A 21,883-nucleotide genomic window follows, 5' to 3' on the forward strand; every position below is an offset into this window, starting at 1 on the left:
GCCACATACAAGCCAGTATTACTGTCAGAGGAGATTAAAGGCATATTACCGACGCGCACGCTTGTATTACCGCCAGAGAAAATTAAAGGTATATTACGGACGTACGGATGTATATTACGGACGTACAAGCCAGCGGACGTACAAGACGGTATCCTTCAATAAGGGCGCGCACAGGCATCCTTCAATAAGGGCGCGCACAAAAAGGCGAGCCTCAAAAGGACGACCTCAATTGGGCGCAGCGAATAAAGGCGCGCGTAAATAAAGATCTGCACCTGTTGCTCTTCACATATTCCAGAGCCATTTGAACTAAATTATCTACGCGCCCTTATTGAATAGAGCCGTACAAGACAGTATTACTGTCACAGAAAATTAAAGACACACAATACACGGCGGCAGCCCACGAAGAACGGTCAGCTCACCAAGTAAACATCAACAAAAGAAAGGCTGAAAGAAAGAAAAATACGACCAACAAAAAGAATGAGGTCAAAGTCCCTTGCCATTTAATATAGACTGTTCCTACTAATGTTTATGCACAACTGTTCTAGCGCCCGTTATTGTAACGGGCTAAATGACTAGTTTCGAAAATAATTGTACATTCTATCTGACTGCACTTTTCTGGACTATCTTTGATCAGTTTCTGGACATAAATGTTCAAATCAATTGTCATAGTGTTGTCTTAACTTTATTTTTTCTTTTGGTCTGTTTTGTGTATAATTGTTTGACTGATGCCTTTATCCAAGGCAACTTACAACATTTATGACAAAATTGGTTGCATTTCTTTTGGTTTTCTAATTGGAGCACAGGCAGGTTTTGTATAATCATTTTATGCTCCTTATTGTAGCCCTTCCGATGAGACCCTTGGAGAAAAACCCAAACGGCGCCAGCGGCTGCAGAAACCAAAGCCCTGCATTGCTTCAGCTGGGAGGAAACGTGCAAAAGCTTCACTTGACACACAAGCTAAGGTACCAGAGTTATTTCTTAACATAATAAAAACATAAGTAAGAAACATGCCTTTTTTTAATTGTGTTGCTTTAGTAGAGTACTATTCAGTTGAAATGTCGGTTGCAAGTCAGGCTTTGTTACTTTTTACATTCTCTGCAGACATTTGACAGTAAATTTATACACAGATGTAAACCAAAAGTTTTTTTTTTTTTTTTGCTTTGTCTTTAGTCTAATCAGTTGCACAAAAACTGTAAAGATTCAGTTGTAAGAGTTAAAATTTGATCTCTGTTTGGCTTTACCTTTGATGAGGGTTTTTCATTAAATTTACATTATTTGTATTTTCAGAGTGAGAAACCATTGGATTTACTTGATGTAAAAGACAATGCACCTGAAGACATATCCACATGTGCTCCTCCTTCCAGTATGACTGTGACAAAACAAAAAATAAAAGGAAGCAAGAGGAGGGAGGACAGTGATAGCAATGCTGAGGAGGAAGATGATTGTGGCCTGATTGACATACAAGAGCAAATGCTGAACAAACCTACTAGGTGTGTGTATGCATTATGTGTCAAAACTGCAGGAAAAGTTATATTGCAGTTCTTAATGTTATAGGTAAACTAGTTTTGGGTCCGAAAGGCCAGTTACTGTTTTCAGAAAAGCTGTTTGCTATTACCAGCTTTCTTCAATAACTTATTGACATTTAGTGTTTGCCCACACAAGCCATTTATTTGTCTCATTTTGGGTGAGACTCTGTGGAAAATATTCAGTAAATCAGATGAGGGCAGATGCTTTTTCATGCAAGATAAACACACAGTTGTTTCAACAATATCTATGTTGTTTTGTGTTCTTTGCAGGGATTTTATTCAGTTTCAGGTTTATAAATCAAGTGTGTGAAATTTAAATATTGGAACAAATATTTCTGTTCGGGCGGCACGGTGGCGCAGTGGGTAGCGCTGCTGCCTCGCAGTTGGGAGATCTGGGGACCTGGGTCCTCCCTGCGTGGAGTTTGCATGTTCTCCCCGTGCCTGCGTGGGTTTCCTCCGGGTGCTCCGGTTTCCTCCCACATTCCAAAGACATGCAGGTTAGGTGGATTGGCGATTCTCAATTGGCCCTAGTGTGTGCTTGGTGTGTTTGTGTGTGTCCTGCTGTGGGTTGGCACCCTGCCCTGGATTGCTTCCTGCCTTGTGCCCTGTGTTGGCTGGGATTGGCTCCAGCAGACCTCCGTGACCCTGTGTTCGGATTCAGCGGGTTGGAAAATGGATGGATGGATGGATATTTCTGTTCCAAAAAATTATAAACTTCCTAACCTTTTATAAATTGTAGATTTTAAGACAAATGTTAGTTTCCAAAGAAACTAAAGTTAATGTGCAAGAAAGTATTTGCTATATTTTTGAATGTCTTAATGTGAGCAGCTGTAAGTTATTTATTTTGGTATAATTAAAACTTTTGCATCAATTTCACATCCAATGATTTGTATTTTATATTGCTTCACGTTGTTCCCTTTTTTTATACAATTTATTGAAATTTAAACCTGCATTTTTTAAAGTAAATTTTGAATTCATTTTCATTGAGATACCATTTATTTATGGTGATGTTGTGTATGTGTACAGGTCTGGAAGAATACCTAAATTAGTATCACGTCTAGTGCACCTAGAGGATGATGACCAACTAGAAGATGTACCACCTGTTTCTCCTCCTGTACTGGAAACATCTCCAAAAAACAAGACTAAAGGTCGGCCAGTGCAAAAAAGCAGCAGTGACAAGATTAGAGGTAAAACTGAATATCTCAAAAAAAAGCAAAAACCAGGAAAGGTAACTCTTGTGACTTTAAGAGCATCTGTACAAGATGAAGAAATTGAAGATGAAGTGGATGAATCATACATGGACGAAGAAGCTTCCTATTCTGTTAACTCGGAAGATGTGAATAAAATTCCTGCCTTTGTGCCTGTTGGCTTACGCTCTCCAGCTATTTTACCTGTGCAGGTGGAGGAGACTATGGAGGAGGTAGGCTGGTTATATTGGGTTTGGTTAGCATGTTCTCACATTTTTGCTCTGCATTTTATTTTGCAGCTGTAGGAGTTTAGTAACAGTCTGCTTAATTTTTCATTACCTCTGGTTTATACTATAAAAGCGTAAATTATTTTATTATATGGCAAAAAACAGAGAAGACATGGTGGAGTCAAGTCCTGTTTATTTACAACCATTAAATTCTGGTAAATGAGAAAACTGTTTAGCTCCTCAAGCATTCAGCATGTTATGCAACAGTGTACTTAGGACTGAAAACCTGTTTTATTATTTTTCAGTTCAGTTTACTTTTGTATAGTGCTTTTCACTTAATGCAGGCTCACAGTGCTGCAATAATCTAAAAGTAAAGTGAAATTACAAACTTTACAAATTACTAATTATGCAATTCATACACCAAATGATACAGATTTGTTTAATTTTTGTTAAGTAATTACCCCCGAGTTACGTCAAAAAAGTTAAAGGAATATTCCTCACAAAAATGTTTTGTTTTTTATACTGTATGTTACATTGGATGTCTCTGGGTCCACAGTTCATGAGGCTGATCTTCCATTTAGCTGTGAACCACCCAATTTCACTGAGATTGTACAGGTGGTGAGCCAGCGGGAGGGCAGGGAAGGCTGCAGGAATCTGTGGTATCTGGGGTGAATTTCTCCAGGCCGGTGGTAAGGCTGTCCTCCTGGCATTGCAAGCAATCTTTGCTTCCATTTGGGAGACAGGCACCATCCTACATGAGTGGAAAATAGGACTTATCGTCCCTATCTCTAAAGGGAAAGGTGATTCCCTGTATTGTGGCAGCTGCGGGGGGGGGTGGGTGACACTGATCCCAGTGAGATGTAAGGTTTTTGCTAGGGTCATCCTGAATAGGATTCATGATCACTTGCTCACCTACCAGTGACCAAAGCAGCCTGGTTTCACACCTAAGAATTCTACCATCAACCGCATCTTTTCACCTCATCGAGAGCAAACATGAATATCAGCAGAGTTTTTTTGCAGCCTTTGTCGATTTTTATAAAGCATTCAACTCGGTTGTTCAAGCTGTCCTGTGGGACATCCTGAGACTTCGTGGGAACCCCTCAAAGTTGCTTGATGTCATAGCTGTCCTGTACACTGGTACCGTGAGCGCTGTGCAGAGTGGAAGCAGAACCTCTATGTTTTTCCCAGTTTGCCTAGGGGGTTGCCAAGTGGGATTCTGAGCTGTTTTGTCGTATGGTGGGTATGGCAATACACTGTACCAGTGCATGCTCCCCGACTTGGCCTGACCTGACCTGACCTCACGCCATGCGTTTTGTGGTGATGACTGAGAAAGGTCTGTAGTCTTATGTTTTTATTGATAACACAGATAATGTTTATGATAGAATTGTGCTGTGTTGTGACCAACTATGAAACCACATCAAATATTATCAAAAACTCCATGGAAAAAACAATATCTTCCATTACTTGTGTTGCATGAGATTGAGTTTTGGAACTAAAGATATGTCTCTCCCTCTCATTAACTGCTTAACTATTCATTCCTCATCATTCATTACTCAAGAGTCCTATCTTCAGTTCAAAAACTCAATCCAATACAAATTGTCTTTCCTGTTTATTCCAATTGCTTTCATAAGAAATTCAAGTATAGGTCAGAGAAACGTTTTTGATGTCCTTTTGAAACTAGTGGACTACAAAGTCATCTTTCAAGCTCTGAGACCCCACAGAACAATAGGGAGAGCTATAATCTTCAAATGGAAAGTATTTGTAACAGTAGTACTTCTTCTCTGGAGTGACAAATAATTACTCAAAAGTTCACAGCTTAAAATTATCCAGAAAATTACAAAGGATCATAAAAGCATCCAAGAGAGCTCAGGAAAGGCCATTGTTAATGATTCCAAAATCAATAAGACAGTGGACAGAAATGTGCTGCTTTGGAGAATAACGAGGTGGAAACTTATACCAGAAAGCACCTGGATAATATAAAATCAGGAGAATTTTCAATGGACGTGTGAGGCAAAAGTTGAACGTTTTGATTGATAAGGGTCCCTTTGTTGTCTACTGTAAAGCAAACATAGCATTCTATAAGAATCTCATAGCAACAATCAAAAATAGGTGTATGGGAATGCGTTGATATTTCAGGATCTGGATGACTTACTATACTTGGAGCAATTAATTTTGCTCTGTATGTGTATAATTATTACGGAGAATGTTTGGTCATCCATGTGTCAGGTGGAGCATAGTTAAGTACTACAGCAAGATAATACCTAAAGCACAAAATTAAGTAACATCAAAATGGCTAAAAATATGCAAAATTAAAGTTTTTCAACTGGCCTAGTTAATGTCTAAAGTCTGCAGTGCTTTGAAGCAAGGGGGGAGGGTTGGGCTATTGAATCTACATTGCGTCAAAACTTGTTCCTCCAATGTGTTTAACCTTTCCTTCATATTTTACCGTGCAACAAGAGCAGGAGTTTGAAACTAATGTTTACTTCTGGTTCTGAAAATACAGAAATGCTGGTACAATACAGTTTAAACAACCCTACTTTGGAACCAGGACTTCAAACCCAGAGTCTGTAGGTTCAAGTTCTGCTATGACATTACAACCATGAGCAAGTCACTTCAGCTACCTATACTCCAGTTGGAACACCAAAACAAATGTAAACAATTGTATCTTAAATGTTGTAAGTCACTTTGGATAAAAGCATCAGTCAAGTAATAAGTAATAATAATATTATTAGGTCATTGGAGTCGTTTACTCTTGAACATGCTACAAGTAATACATTCCTGCATATGATCAATTTCTGCATTTTCCTGCTTTACGTAGTGACTTGGCTTTTGCAAAACACAGTTTTACAGGAAGGTGTATTCTTTTGAATTGAAACTGTTAATCAGTAGGAATAATGTGAAAGTTCAGAATATATTATTATCATTATTAGATTATTATGATTTTCATTTGTTTTTATCATTCACTGAAGTACAGAATATTTTTTTGTCAGTTATATGTAGTTCCCCCTTTAAAGTCTGCAGATGCAAATGTTTATGCAAAGCAGTGCTTGAAGTAAATTTACATAAGTGCCAGTGCCCTATGTGTTACACTGATGTATTAACATGAAGAGTGGGGAGTATTGAGCAGTAATGTTGAGCGTCGTGACACAAATTCTATGGCTTCCCTTTTAGAAAATCAGTCGCCACTATCCTGGGGTATTGTAATATTTAAGAGCATGTCGCAGCACTACCATTAAAGAGTGGGCTCAGGTGGTTGATCCCCCTTAAAATTTTCAGTGCTGCAACTGGGGTCTAGAGGATGACAGAGTCCAACCGATAACAACAATGAGAGCTGATACATATATAAGAGTGCTGGTACTAAACAACAAAAGACAGCACTTTCTTACCATGGAGCTTTGCATCTACCTTGTGCATCACCAAACTTTCTTTTTCCATTTCATAATGTGATTACATCTCTTTTTTCCTATCCAGGACACTGCTCCGTCTTCAGTTGTCCGTCCACACTATTGGTTAGTGGTGTTCTTTGTGTAACCTGTCATTTGCTTTTGCCATGTCCTTCATTTGCTTAAAGCATATTCTCAGCGCAGAGTATTGTAAGTTAGCAGTATTAATAAATATCAACAAATGAAAACACATATGTTGGCTAATTTTGTTTTTTTGTATAATTTCACCAAATTTCAAAAAATTTCTTTTGTATGGGGTGTTTTTACCCCATAATATCGAAATTTCCTTTCTTAGCGGATACCTTCTGGTCTAAATGTACAATCTTGCTGAATTTCAGATTTTTAACTAAACGGGAAGTAGTGCTTTTCTTCAGTGAGTGAGTGAATTGGTAGACTTGTGCATTTAAAGGCTAAACAAAACAACTGTGGCAGTCCAAAGATAACTATTCCATTTTAAATACTAACTACTTTTGTATGTACAAAAAATTATTTATACATTGTTCATGATTATTGGAAAAGTCTTGGTCTTCATATTTTTGAATTATTACTAAAATCATTCATTTACTAAAACAATAACTAACAAAACCTACAGTATATGCTAAAAAAATCTGGTGTAATTATGCTTGCATGATTGGTGGTTAAATGGAAAATATTTATTTTAACATATTTTATTCAGAAAAATCTCAATCATTGCTTTGTTGATATAGCTGTTACATTTTTTTAACCTTTTAACTTTGATATAACTGAACACTCTTCTCTCCTTCCTTAAAACCTAATTTAAATCCAATCTGAATTTAACCCTACATAATGTTTAGGGCATGCAAATTATTGTCTATGCGTTTCTGTTAATCCTGTAACTGCCAGTAGAAGGTCTTATGTATGGTTAGCCATAAAAAGTCAATCACTAAACAAACTCATCTCAGGACACATTTGCATTGCATTACAACACCTTGATGATGCAACTGTCAATCTCAAACCAAACTACATCTATTAGTTTGCATATATAATAATCATTATACTTGCTTTCATTAATCTATTGAGGTTTTTTTTTTTTTTTTTGTAGTTTGTAACCAGTATGTCTACAACCTAATTCAACCAGATTTTTGTGTATATGACATGTACATATGTTTTTTCCAAATATATTTTAAGTTTTAATATATGTATAGTTTCAGTTTTGTGTTAAAATTGTAGACATTCAAAGTGGGTAATGTGAAATTTATTTTTTAGAATGGGAAAATGTCTAATATTCTATGCACAAATGGCTGGAAGGTGTACTTGGTTTACATTGTGAGGTATTTTATTGAAGTATGTAATTTATAAATGAAACTATAAATACATTTTTACTGCTTCAAAATGGTTTTAGTGATACTGTACATATGTAAATGCTTGAATAACAGCATGCTCGAGTTATTTCTGTTTATATGTACAGCATGTTACAACAGACACATCTTCCCATCACCCATAACCATAAGCTGCCATTCATCATGGGGAGAATAGTGTCAATGTGTTTCTCAAATATTTTTCACTTTGTCGAGTATTTTGAGTAAAATATAGCAAAAATTAAAATAGTCAATGCATTCTTGAAAGTAACAGAAAGGAAATCCTTTCCTCCTGCCACAAAAGCTGCTTTTCATAGCCTTACTGATATTATGTTTTTGCAGGCATTTTCTGTTTTAAACTTCCACAGGCTGTACTGTTTGAATTTGAGTTATTTTATTTGAAGTGTTTGTCATGTTTATTTTTCCTTTATTTAACATGAACCACTGCAAGTTTTACCCAGTAATTTTTCATTTCTATTATGTAAATTGTTTTTTTTTTGGCGTGAGAGATTTTGAATGCTGTATTGACCATTTTATACTTGCTCATTTTCAATTTACTGCTTTTTTTCTTTCATTATGTTTAGTTTTTTTCATAACACAAACCTTCATTTCATCTTGTATTCACACAGTTGGAAATTGTAGTGAATGTTCCTGAAATTCACTGTGTAGTTGAGCCTGAGCAGGTGCACCAATATGATGTGGCCTCTGATGAGTCTGTAGAAAAGAACCCAGAAGAGGAGGGTATAATACCCACTGAAAATCATTTGGAATGTGAGGTTGTAAGTTTTTCCTTAGAATTAATTAACATTTTTTATGTTGTACCTTGCCTACACTGAGTTTCACAATAATATCTTGAATAATATGGCACAGTGTAATTGTTATAAATATGGCAGAAATATGTTTCTTATGAAACATAGTATTGTTAATCATACAGAAATGCAGACTGGTGTAGTAATAATCATTTTAGTGTAATTTTTGTGATGTTTTCATTTTACATTATATGTTTTAAAAATTCCAGTTTTGTATTAATATTACACTGTTACAAAAAGCAACCCATTTCATATAATAGTTGTGGACTATATTATTCCTATTTTAAAGGGCAGTATTTCCACAGTATTTCTGAGCACCTACTGCCTAAGACAACCCGTTAAAGCCCCAGCATTACCTACCACCTTTGGATATCTCTGCTGCCATTCTAAAGGAGTATGTTCTGGTGGTTGTACTTTTAACCCTCATTAGCCACCCACTGACTCTTCTGTCCACAACGCAAACTGTCTAAAGGAAGGTCATAAGAGTTATTAACACTAGAATTACCAGATTCTACGAAAAAACTCGTAGATCCGGCCCACCTTAAAACCGTTCTCACCTCTCTTTTGTCTTCTAAATGAGCCGATTAAGACGAGCCAGCAAGCAGCCGGCTATTCCATCCCCCACCGTCGCAGAACGTTCACTAAGTTTTCCCAGCTCATGCCTTGTTTGATTATCTGGGAGTGACTGAACTGCTAGAGTTTTAGAGTGGAAATAATAGGTCGTTATTTGGAACACACGCATTTCATGCGTGTTCCGTTTCTACAGTAATCTGTGTAAACACATTGTTAGAACAGAAACTTTTTCATATTTTAGTAAAAAATGTTACAAAATGTGGCATAAACTATAGCATTTGTGAAGCCTGACGTCTAAACAAAAGGTTCAACGATGCTACAACACCTTCCATGGCGTAGCAGTAAGATTTGCTGACTTAGCGCTACGGCAGCCTTGCCGTGCATTATAGACCCGAGTTCGATTCCCCGCTGGGGAGGAAGTGTTTTTTTTTTCTTTGTAACCTCAAACAGACATAAAATTTATAAATTGGTATGCACTGTAAATCGTTAAGTTTAAAATGTCGATCGCGGTTATTTCTGTTGATTAATTCATACATTTTTACTTAGAGTCAGAACAGGAGCTTATTCAGCTTATTCAGCTTCTGATCTGACTCTAACAGTGCCACAGTATCAATTCACACCCAATCTGACGCTGTTCATTTTCAAATAATATTGTACTAGTGCGATTATGTTTTCTGATTGGTACTATTCGCGTCGTCATAAAATGATTTCTTCAAAACATCATATATATTTGTCTCTTTCTTTTTTTAAAATGTGCGTTGATCACCACCAGCATGTTGTAGCACACAGCAACTGGAACTGCATGTTCTTGTGCGCACTAAATAAGACAGCGCTATATGCAATCATCAGATTCAAATGTTAACAGTTCACAGTTCACACACACGCAAGGATCGTCTTTCTTACATTTACAACGTGTGTACCTGTTACAATGTATTCACTTCTCTCTATGCTGTGGTTTCTATTACACACCTGAAAGAAAGACAATATATGTGAAAACATCATCGCACTAATGCAATATTATTTGAAAACGAACAGCGTCAGATCGTTTGTGAATTTATGCTGGAACTGGAAATTCTCTGATGTGGAATCAGTTCTGTATGGTTGTGGGCATGGGTGTGAGTGGTGGACATAACTGGGAATTACTGTGAATGTGTGTGGTGTTTTGAGATAATGAATAGAGCTGTGATTTACAGGTGCTTGCTCAGTGTAATAGAAACCATAGCACAGAGAGGTGTGTACACTGCAACAAGTACACATGTAAATGTAGGAAGGGCGCTCCTTGGGTGAGCTATAGCGCGTCTTTATGTGAAAACAGCAGTGTCAAATGGGGAGTGTCTGGTGACTGCATATAGTGCTGAAGTTAATACTCTTTACTATGCTTTCCTCTGCATGTCCTGGAGTACAAAAGAAACAGCATACAGCAACGTGTGGGGACTGGCAAGATTGGGGGAAAAAAAAAACACGCGGTCGTATGTATCGTGATACACTGCAGAGCTATAGCGCGTCTTTATGTGAAAACAGGAGGGTCAGATGGGGTAGGAAGAATGAAAAGTGAATAAAAAAAACAAAAACAAAGCTAACCTTTACTAATATCATAAATTACACTGGCTGTTACAGACTGAAATCAAATGTATCTTTTTATTCTAAAATAGTAAAAATAAGAGCAGTTCACTTCTCAAAAGGGAGTCGTGCAGGATCGAACTAGTGACCTGTTGATTGCCAGTCAGCAACTGATACTGTTGCACCACAGCAGCAGTCGTTGCAAATAAATGTCAATGTCACACACTAAGGTGGCTTTTTTTTCTACAGTTGTATTTTTGAATAAAAGTGCACTTGTTCCGTTATATTTTTACCTTTCGTGAAAGTGTTTCTTTGATATTTGGACTTCAGGCTTCATACATTATATGGTTTATGCCTACATTTTTTCATTTACTACTAGAATATGAAAAAAGTTTCTGTTTTAAAAATGTGTTTACACAGATTACTGTAGAAACAGAACACAAATGAAATGCGTGTGTTCCAAATAACGATTTATTATTTCCACTCTATAACTCCACTTCACTCCCAGATAATCAATCAAGGCATGAGCTGGGAGAAATTCGTGCACGTTCTAAGTCAGTGGGGGGATGGAATAGCCGGCTACTTGCAGCATGTACATTTAGATGACAAAAGACAATGGCGGAGAGGTGCGAAAAGATTTAAGAAGCGATTTAAGGTGGGACGGATCTACGAGTTTTTTCGTAGGCTCTGGTAATTCTAGTGTTAAGCTCTGCTATTCTTGGCTCAAAATATATTGTAGCACAATGGGTCTTCTAAGCTCTCCAAGTTAAGTCAAGTCAAGTTGGGGAGCATGTACTGGTACAGTGTGTTGCCGCACCCACTACACAACGAAACAATTCGGGATTCCGGTTTGCAACCCCCCAGGCAGGACACGCGTTCCAGTCCCACCCTCTGGAAATGACCCTCTATCTGCTGCAGCCAGGTGTTACGTGGGCGACACCCTTGGTCTGGTCCAGCCACTCGGGTCCCCAACAATGAGGTTCTTACGAGCTGGATCACCCTCGGGGAAACATGCCTCATGGCTGTAGTGCCGTAACTGACGCTCCCTCACAATGCAGGTAATGTGCCTCATTCGGGACTCCATGAGCAACCGCTCATTCGACACAAAGTCAAACCAACGGTACCCAAGGATTTTCCGGAGAGACACAGTACCAAAGGAGTCCAGTCTTTGCCTCAGGTCACTGGTTAGCGTCCAACCATATAGCAACCATATAGCAAGACAGGAAGCACCAGGACTCTAAAGACTTGGACCTTCGTCCTTTTGCATAGATATCGGGAGCGCCACACACCCCTTTCCAGCGACCCCATGAACCGCCCATTCTCTCCCAATCCGTCTACTAACTTCATAGGAAGAGTCACCAGAGACATGAACGTCACTGCCAAGTTAAGTAAACCTCTCAACAAGGTCAACACTCTCTCCCCAAACAGACACACTGCTAATGGCTGTGCCCAAGAGGTCATTAAAGGTATGGATCTTGGTTTTTATCCAGGACACTCGCAAGCCCAGACACTCAGACTCCTCGCTCAGTCTCTCGAGCTCCACAGTCAGAGCCTCCATTGACTCCACGAAGATCACAGCATCGTCATCAAAGTCAAGATCCGTGAACCTTTCTTCACCAACAGATGTCCCACAGCTGCTGGACCCCACGACCTTGCTCAACACCCAGTCAATACAAGCATTGAACAGAGTAGGAGCAAGAACACACCCCTGATGAACCCCAGAATCCACTGGGAAAAACGCAGAGGTCCTGCCTCCACTCTGCACAGCACTTACAGTACCAGTGTACAGGCCAGCCATGATATCCAGCAACCTCAAGGGGATCCCGCGAATCCTCAGGATGTCCCACAGGGCAGCTCAATCAACTGAGTCAAACGCTTTGCGAAAATCGATAAAGGCAGCAAAGAAACTCTGCCGATATTTGCGTTTGCACTCCATGAGAGCCCTCAGTGCCAGGATGTGGTCGATGGTAGACTTCTTAGGTATAAAACAAGACTGTTCTGGCTGCTGGTAGGTGAGCAAGTGATCATGGATCCTATTGAGGACGACCCTAGCAAGGACCTTGCACGGCACCAAGAGCAGTGTTATCCCCCCTGTAGTTGCTGCAATCCAGGTGATCACTCTTCCCTTTCCAGATAGGGACGACAAGTCCCGTTTTCTGGTCAGTTGGGATGATGCCAGTCTCCCAAATGGAAGCAATGATTGCTTGCAATGCCAGGAGGACAGCCTTACCACCAGCCTGGAGAAGTTCACCCGGGATACCACAGATCCCTGCAGCCTTTCCCCGCCCCCCTCAGCTGGTTCACCACCTGTGCAATCTCAGTGAGATTGGGTGGTTCACAGCTAATTGGAGGATCAGCCTCAAGAACCGTGGACCCAGAGACATCCAACATCCTAGCCAGAGGATCAGCTTTGAACAACTGCTCAAAGTAGCCAGCCCAGCGGGTCACAACTGCAGTGTCATCCGTAAGGACCATTCCATCAGCTGCCCTGACTGTGACTCTCTGAGGAACAGATTCAGATGTGCGTAATGCTTCGATTCCTCTCTAAGCAGGATGTGGGTTGCTAGACCACAGATGGTGTGTCACTTGCTCACAGGTTCTTTCAACAAACACCTCTTTATTTGCCCTCAGAGCCCTCACAGTCATCCCTCTCAGTTCCCGGTACAGACCAGAGTTGCAATTGAGCCGTGCACTGTGACTCCTCTCAATGATATCCAGGGTACCCCGCGAGATGGAACACCGGTAACACCAACACAACCCTCAGCAACCTTCAGGGTCTTGTCACGGAAGGTCTCCCACATCACATTAGGATCGGCAGTCATACCCAAATCTGCAAGTTCCTCACACAAACTGCATGGAAACTTATTAGAAGCTCTCCCAGCCTACAAAAAAGAAAATTTCACCGATGAGGGACCAGACACCTTCCAAGCCTGGAAGAACCAGTGATACAAGGAAATGGCTTCTGTGACTAAACCCCTATAATTAAAGTGTTTCTGACTAAACCCCTACAAGTAATGCATTTCTAAAGTCATGCTGAGAATGTAAGGTATAGAACATAATTTTCAGTAGAAACAATGGTTTGACAGAATCAAGTAAGCATTTTTCTTTATTATGTGTTTATATCATCCTCACGATTTACTTGTCTTTTTGAAATATTACATTCCTTAGCTGTTCTCTTCAATATGGTAACGAGGAAAACTCCTTCAGGTACTATAACATTTCTATTTTGATGCATCACATATTGGTAATATTTTTTCCACTGGTGCTCACAGGAATGGGTAGGAATAATATAGAGTAGGGATCCAAATTCTCTCAGAGCAAATACTATTTGGGCAAGACTCCACTGTAACAAAGACCAATCCAGACACAGCCCCAGACCAGAATCGACACATTCCCACAAACCACTTCCTCATTCACTCCAGGACAAATTTACTCAGTCACCTGCTCTTTCACATTACATACATGTTAAGTTAATTTAAATCTATTACATTTATATTTGTCTGTGCAAGGTAAGGAATCATTAAGGGTATGTTGCAATTAATTAATTGGGATACCTTATTCAAACATTAAATACCATTGTCACTGCAAGCTCCAATTGAATGGCTGCACATAAATTGGTGAATACCAAGATTATTGAGGATACTTGCTAGGATACTTCAGGCTCCCTAAGAATACTTACTAGGATACTTCAGGCTCCCTAACACAAGAATTACTAGAGCCTACGAAAAAATTCATAAATCCGTCCCACCTTAAATCCATTCGCACCTCTCCATCAGCCTCTTTTGTCTTGTAAATGTGTTGATAAGCCCAAGCAGCAAGCAGCCTGCTATACCATCCCTCCACTGCCTCAGAACGTGCAAGAAGTTCTCCCAGTTCCTGCCTTGATTGATTATCTGGGAGTGAGCTACCCAGAATTGTAAGAAGAAATAATTTGATGTGTGTTTTGTGTCTACAACAATCTATGTAAACAAATCGTTAAAAATGTTTTTATGTTTTAGTAATAAATGACAAAATGTAGACATGAACTGTATAATGTGTGAAGGGTGATGGCCAAATATCAAATAAACACTTTTACAAAAGGTGCAAGTACAATACAATAGCTTCTGAGGTGCAGTGGTTAGCTCTGCCGATTTATAATCCGGAGGTCATGAGTTCAAAACCATCTCCCCCACAAATTTACCATTTTGAGTAGTGAGCTACTCTTATTGTTAATATTATGCAATAAAAACATACATTTGATTTGTGTCTGTAACAGCCGTTGTAAATTTATAGCACTTGTAAAAGTTAGCTTCTTTTTTTTTCACTTTTATTCTCTCAGTCACAATCACGATACAACACCCACCCCCGCCCCAGATCTGACACGGTTACTTTTTATCTGAAACTAAGAATAACTGTAGATGTGAGTGGTGTTTTGAGACAATGGAATTGGAAATTCTCTAATCTGGAGGGATAAAAGCTGACACACAAATGCTGTTGAATCTGTCTGCTTTGTATCTCACCATCACTTGAAATTTTTTTTATTCAGTTTTATTGAGTGTTCCTGCTCACGCTGAATTAGTATGCACTTTATGGTCCATGATGTCAAAGCCACACTGACAAAAAAAAACAGAGACATAGGTACATATGATATTTGGAATAACTCATTTTATGACCTGAATAGTACATTTCGGGAAAAATTTGTGGCACTGATGCAACATTATTCTGATTATTCATATTCATTCACATGCCTTCTTGCGCTTGTAATCAGTGACTGCATTTTTTTTTTTTATTCGATCTTGCCCATGTAGTCGCCACAGTTTGGTGCACGGTGCTGTTTCTTTTGTACTCCAGGACATGCAGAGGAAAGAATAGTACAGAGAGGTCAGTTCTGCGCCATATGGAATCATCAGATTCAAATGTTAACAGTTCCCACACACCCAAGGACCATCCTTTCTACATTTACGACATGTGTACCTGTTGCATTGTACACACTTCTCTCTTTGCTGTGGTTACTATTACACTGAAGGGGTGTGACTATGTGGGTTCGATACATGCTCCCATCATCTGTACGGGAGCCCTTGAACCCTACACCGTCGGTAATGTTACCGATGAGCTTAACAGTGAGGCAACAACACAGCAAGGGGATGGTGAAAAAAGTGTCAAGTGCTTTTATTAAACAGAACAAAAACAAGTGTTCAAATTAAATCAAGTGCAGTGTCTTAAAAACAGTCTTCAATAAATAAATATTCCATAAAACAAACATGGAGGTTTAAAAATCAATAAATAGAACAAAAATAATAATCCTTTAAAAACCGAGGTTAAAACATTGGAAGCAATCTCTTTAAAACACAAAGCCCGGTGTGTTCATCTAACTAGTGACTCCCCTGCTTCTCCCTATTCAGGCTTTGCAGCAGGGGGAGCCACTCCACCTGCAGCTGACCTTCTTTCTGTCATTCGCACAGGTCTGAAGGCCTCCCGATCCCTGGCTTCGGTCGTGAACTCAACCCAGACCGGGACTTGGCTTCTCTCCAACGGCCAGGACAATCATGCTGGAGATTATCTTCCCAAGTCTCCCGACTCCCGCTGTCTTCCACGACGAGTCACCCCCCTCGCTAGTCACTCCCGCTCCTCTCAAAACGGTCAGCGGGAGCGACCACAATCAACTGCCCTAGGTGTTAGATAAACACTTTGCTAGAGCCCACAGTCCAAATGCATTCGAGCCTCCTGTCGCTCGTTCGCTCGATCTCCTTCGTTCTCTCTCTCTCACACCGGCTTTCTCCTCACTTCCTTCCAGCAACCTCCATCTTTTCCTTTCTCTTTCATTTCATTTTCTTTCCATTCATTTTTCTCTCCTCCCTAGTCAACTTGCGCTTCTGTATATCGAGAGGGCATAGCAGCTGCGGCAAATTAGCAGCCCCAGGAACAATCACGGATGCGGGCAGTCCCTCACCTGTGCACTTAGGTGAGAAACGCCCACATCGCAAATCGCCGTGAGAACTGCTGCAGCCACACAACCACCACGCCCCCTCGCTAAGTCGCGAGTGCGGTGATTATTTATTAAAAACTGGCCTTTTGAACGGGAGCTGTGGATCCGCTATACAACATGGGGCTAGGGAAGCAGCGGCCTTGGAACAGAAGCTTGTCAGTGTTGCATCCTCTTTTGCTTTATCCATCACCTTTTCTTGTAAGAAGCAATGGCGAAGCTCCTCTGCAAGGTGAGCCATGAACACTCTTCTTTTCTCAGTGGCCCTCGTGCATGCCTTGTACAGTACATGTGCATTGATCGCCGCCAAGTTAAGCATGTCATAGCACAAGCAACCGGCCACCTGCTTGCTCCTGCTCACACTGAATAAGCTCACGCCTTCTGGTGCACGATGTCAATGCAGCACCGGGCAAAAAAGAAAGAGATAATACAGTATATGTGACATTTTGAAGAAATCATTTTATGAACTGAATAGTACCAATCAGAAAACATTGTCGCACTAATGCAATATTATTTGAAAACGAACAGCGTCAGATCAGCTGTAAATGTATGGTGTTTCTAAAAGTTAGCTTTTTTTCCAATTTTATTCTCTTAGTCACGTTCACACTCTCCCTCGTCCCCCCCCCCCCCCCCTTCTGATCTGACTCTAACTAACAGCGCCAGTATAAATTCACACCCGATCTGATGCTGTTCATAGCCATTGCTAAGTCCTAAGCATCAAAATGGGAGAACCATATAGAAAAAGTGTTTTAATTTCTACATGATTTAACTGAAATATGTGCAAATACCCTTAAGTTAAAGTCTGCAAAGTGCCCTTTAATGACATCTGATTTTTTTGATTTGTAATTTTAAACTTTGGAGTTTATATCAAGGAAAACTAAGTAAGCTGTGTCAGTTGGACATACCTGCTCTAGTAGTATAGTTTTATTTCATATGGTACATTTCACAAAATGTCTTGTCACTGTATCAGCATTTCTTAGTTCTTGCAGGCTGACTAACAGAGTAAACAGTCTACTGTCACTGTGATTTCTTATCTTTTCAATCCTAAAATTAGTTTTTACTGAAAACAAGTGACCACTTTTATCTGCGGTTTCTGGAAGCTCTCTGCACTGTACATTTACTGACTTGGTTCAGATGATCTTCCCTCCCTGCTGTCATTGTATTATATGGAATATTCTTTGTAGTTTAATTTTTTTCTGTTTACTTTGTCATAATGCTGGTTGTAATTATGAGTTCTTTCACTTGTAACTTGTATTGAAGCAGTAGCATAAAGCTCACCTTATCTTTTTTTAAAAATCTATAACAAAGTGTTAATTCCTACTTTATTTATATATAATTAACTTTTAGCCTCATAGCCCTCTCTTCACCAGTTGTTTTAAACCTAACATTGTTTCTCATGCTTTCTCTTTGGATTTGCTGGCCAATTTTGCTATATCATCTGTTGGGTTTATGCATGTGATCCTAATGTCCATGTCTAGGTTTGAAAAGAAAGAGAGTTAACCTTTATTACTATAAATCATACCTTGAAGAGGTTTGTGTCTGTATGTGTACAGCTGAATGCAAAAATCTGAGCACTCTTGAGGAATTAAATGTTTCACTGCATCTCATATTGAAGATTAGTGAGCCAGTTTAATGGTGAATGGTGAATCAATTTGCAATAGATGGTGCTATTTCCATCATATTTTAGAGGTGAAGCTGTATGCTTTGATCCATCTGTAGTTAATTTCTTCTTCAAAACTTTCTCTCATACCCACCATTCCATTTGCCTTTGTTTCATCTTTCCTTAAACCTTATTTTTTCCCAACAGCTCATACTGCTTCATCTTTATACTTGTAAATACATTTCATCCAGGCTTTGTGATTGTTTGTGAGATATGTATGCTATGGCACAATAATTATACTTCTGCTGTTAATGTCTTTTCTTTATAGTAGATTGTGATAGCCTATACAGTGCATAAAATTGTTACTAGTTGTAGCAACATTCGTTTTATAGTTTTTCTTTCTGGCTTAGGAAAGTCTTTTGTCATTAGCTGTAGTTTCTTTTCTCAGTCAACTTAATTGCTGAATACACTTGTAATTTTTTTTCCTCAGGATTTTCAAAAACTAAAAAATGTACTTTTTTGATACTTTTAGTTAAAACAATTAATAGACTAAAATTAAAACACAAATATACTAACACAGTGTGCCATTTTATTTATCTATGATTCTTTTAATTGCTATGACAAATTTCAGTGTCATTGTAAATAACCTTTTTGTAGTTGAAAAGAGTTGATTAATTTTTTTTTGTGTTTTTTTACTTTTAATTTCAGGATGTTACTGATTGTTTGAAACCTACAGACAGTCAAGCAGGTAACTTTTAATTTGATTTTATAACATCTCCTTATTTTGTCCTTATTTTTGTGGGTATAGTAACACAGTGGTAAAAAGTCACCTGGTTTTGCAAAGTTCAGACATCAGATTTATTCTGTTAATTCTCTTTTGCTTACCTAATTGTATACCAGTGATTTCTATACATATTATTGCTGATTGTTTTTATTTATTTTCTTAATGGTAAAATGTTTGACATACAAAGAAAATCAAACTTGCAGAACCATTTTGTGTTTAGTGCCTCAAATTGATGCTTTTAAGACATTTGTTGTGGTTCCAGCCTATCATTTTTAGTCATGATTTTTGTATCTTATTGAATAAACTAAAGAACTGATTCAACAAGAGTGGAGAGGATGTAGTGTCTTTATGTACATATGCGAGGTAAATGGCAAATTATTATTTCTGTAGCCATTCATTTATGTATGGTAACCAAAATAAATACTTATTTCCGCTACAGGCCTCCACTCATCTAATGAATCATGAAAATTGATGAGAGTAATTGAAACAAAATATCATCAATGACTGTATATTTTGGTTTTTAATCAAACAAGTTCTGAAAAGAGAGGTGAAAATGAGGCACTATTGCCTCAAGGATCCCATGTCCTGGGTTCAAATCCTACTTTTGATATTTCTCCCTAGTTCAGAAAGACTTGTAGGTTAGGTTAAGTGACAAATCTAAATTGACCCATTGTCAGTGGGGTTGTAAAAATAATGGGCCTAGCAATGAGTATGAGTGTAGGCATGAGTGAGTGGGCCATGCAGTGCACCAGTGCCTTGTCCAGGGCTGTTTCCTGCATTGTGTTCAATGTTGGTAGGATAGATTCAGCTTCCTGTGACCCTAAATAGGATGAAGTGTTTTGGAAAATGTTAAGTTCTATAAAAAGCCACAGATTACAGTAATTTTTGCCCATTATCAGCTCAAAAGTCTGAATGAAACTTTGATCTTCAGCTGACTTTCTGAGATTTAACTTCTGCAAGGCATTGCTCATTAGGTAAGCATTTGTCTTCAGTTGTTTTCTATTCAGATTTCATAGTAACAAACTACTATTGAAATCACTATGCAGAGTGTTAAGATTAAATGAATTTGGATGTTCTTAGTATTTTGTCAGAACAATAGACTGCATATCATTTTTATTTTAATGAATTTCAATTCTTAAATTTGGACTACTTTGTTTGGTAGGTACATTAACTCTGAATGATGGAAATACTGAAGCTGCTATGACATTGTTGGCAATGAGAAATCCAATGCGTCAGCCACACTCTCCAATTGTTGCTGATAAAACCTCACCAGGTATATTTGCAGAACTATATTGAAACATAAGGAAAAACACCCCCACACACATAAAACTTCACTTTTGGTAAATATTGTAGCCTGTGTAAAAGATTTTGCCAGTCTGCTTCATTGGACAGTTCTAATTGCCGCATTGGCATGTATAGCTCTTAGCTTGAGAGATGATGAAAACCTTTTTTTTCTTCCTCTTTAGACCATTGTTTATAATCCTTATGTTTTATTATTTAATTTTTGTTTAAGGTTCCAGTGAAGATAATGTGTATTCAGTGGCTGAAGATAGTCCACAACCTAAGAATTGTATCCCTGTAAATGCAGAAAAACAGCTGAATGAAATACCTATGTTAGACACCAATCAGGCTGTGGAAAGTTCTGGAGATTCTATAGAAGAAAATGTAGATGATACTGGCAAGCCCCAGACTCTGGCATCAGCCACTGATACCTGTCATGTAGTCACATTTCAAGAACAGGGGAAAGAAACATGTGTCACAGACTGTTCTAGACAATCTTATTCTAACAACCCTCAGTTTGACTCATGTTTTGGTTCATCCTCTGGCGCTCCTCTTAACATCACTGTCAGTGAAGAACATTTAGTGGTGCCCACTTTGCATCTTGAAGATAACAAAGATCAGGTTTTGGTCCCCGAAAAGGAAGAATCTGTGGCCATAACCAAGTAAGTGCTTGCAATACATACAATACTTTTTTTGATATATTTTTTACTTGATAAATGTGCAATGTTAGTTGTTTATGGGTTAGAATGCAACTGATCAAAAAGGTTTGAGCCTATACCTAAAAGGTGTGTTCTACGATGCTTATTTTACATGTGGCCAAAGATCAGCACCTGTGCACTTACACATGTGAAATACAAATTTCTAGCATTTGTTTCTTACAGTGTATGCTTCTTTTTGAGAACCACATCAATATACATAGTGAAAGCTGCAAAGTAAAACATTGTACCCTAAGTTCTTGTCTATAAGCCGGACTCATGTATTAGCCGGAGACCAAAAATCATACGAATTTTTAAAATAAAATCGTATCATAGATAAGCCGGACTCATGGATAAGCCGAACGTACTATAACCTATAACTAATAGAAGGGAGGGAGGTCAGTGGTCTCACTCGCGCCCATTTAATTTCTTTAAGGGGGGAGAGAGTGTGAGATATTGGCGTCTCTCTCACTCCCCGCATGGCGCGGTTGGAGCGGCCGGAGCGCGTTCTTTCTGCTCTGGGTGTCGCCGAGTCAACACGCGCGCGTAGCGGTCATTTAAATTGTGATTTTATATGTAAGCATATTTAAATATATATTGCGGATTTCTGCGGACAATGGGTCTTTTAATTTCTGGTACATGCTTCCTCAGTTGGTTTGCCCAGTTGATTTCATACAAGGGACGCTATTGGCAGATGGCTGAGAAGCTACCCGGCTTACTTTTCTGTCTCTCTTGCGCTGACTATCTGTGATCCTGACATATGGGGATTGAGCAGGGGGGCTGTTTGCACACCTAGACGATACGGACGCTCGTCTAAAAATGCTGAAAGATTATCTTCACGTTGCTATCTTTTGTAAAGCTGATTCCTGAAAAGACATGCTGCACAGTGCTTCGCATACTTAAAAGCTCGAAGGGCA

The 21,883-nt window shown here is 38.9% G+C and overlaps 1 protein-coding gene across 6 annotated transcripts in view; it reads left to right on the forward strand.

Annotated features, from left to right (window-relative positions):
- LOC114654834 (transcription factor TFIIIB component B'' homolog) overlaps positions 1-21,883 on the forward strand; it is a 113,957-nt gene that overhangs the window by 46,370 nt on the left and 45,704 nt on the right. For 3 of the 6 annotated variants that reach the window (XM_028805648.2, XM_051929604.1, XM_051929602.1), the window contains exons 13-19: positions 842-962; positions 1,288-1,490; positions 2,553-2,946; positions 8,332-8,481; positions 18,915-18,954; positions 20,153-20,263; positions 20,504-20,933. In XM_028805648.2, coding sequence (XP_028661481.2) covers positions 842-962; positions 1,288-1,490; positions 2,553-2,946; positions 8,332-8,481; positions 18,915-18,954; positions 20,153-20,263; positions 20,504-20,933 — 1,449 coding nt within the window. The remainder of the gene's footprint in view (positions 1-841; positions 963-1,287; positions 1,491-2,552; positions 2,947-8,331; positions 8,482-18,914; positions 18,955-20,152; positions 20,264-20,503; positions 20,934-21,883) is intronic. The other 3 variants (XM_051929603.1, XM_051929605.1, XM_051929606.1) reach the window with 3 other exon arrangements.

This window comes from Erpetoichthys calabaricus, chromosome 7 (genome assembly GCF_900747795.2).
Source record: "Erpetoichthys calabaricus chromosome 7, fErpCal1.3, whole genome shotgun sequence".
Classification (NCBI taxonomy): Eukaryota; Metazoa; Chordata; class Cladistia; order Polypteriformes; family Polypteridae; genus Erpetoichthys; species Erpetoichthys calabaricus.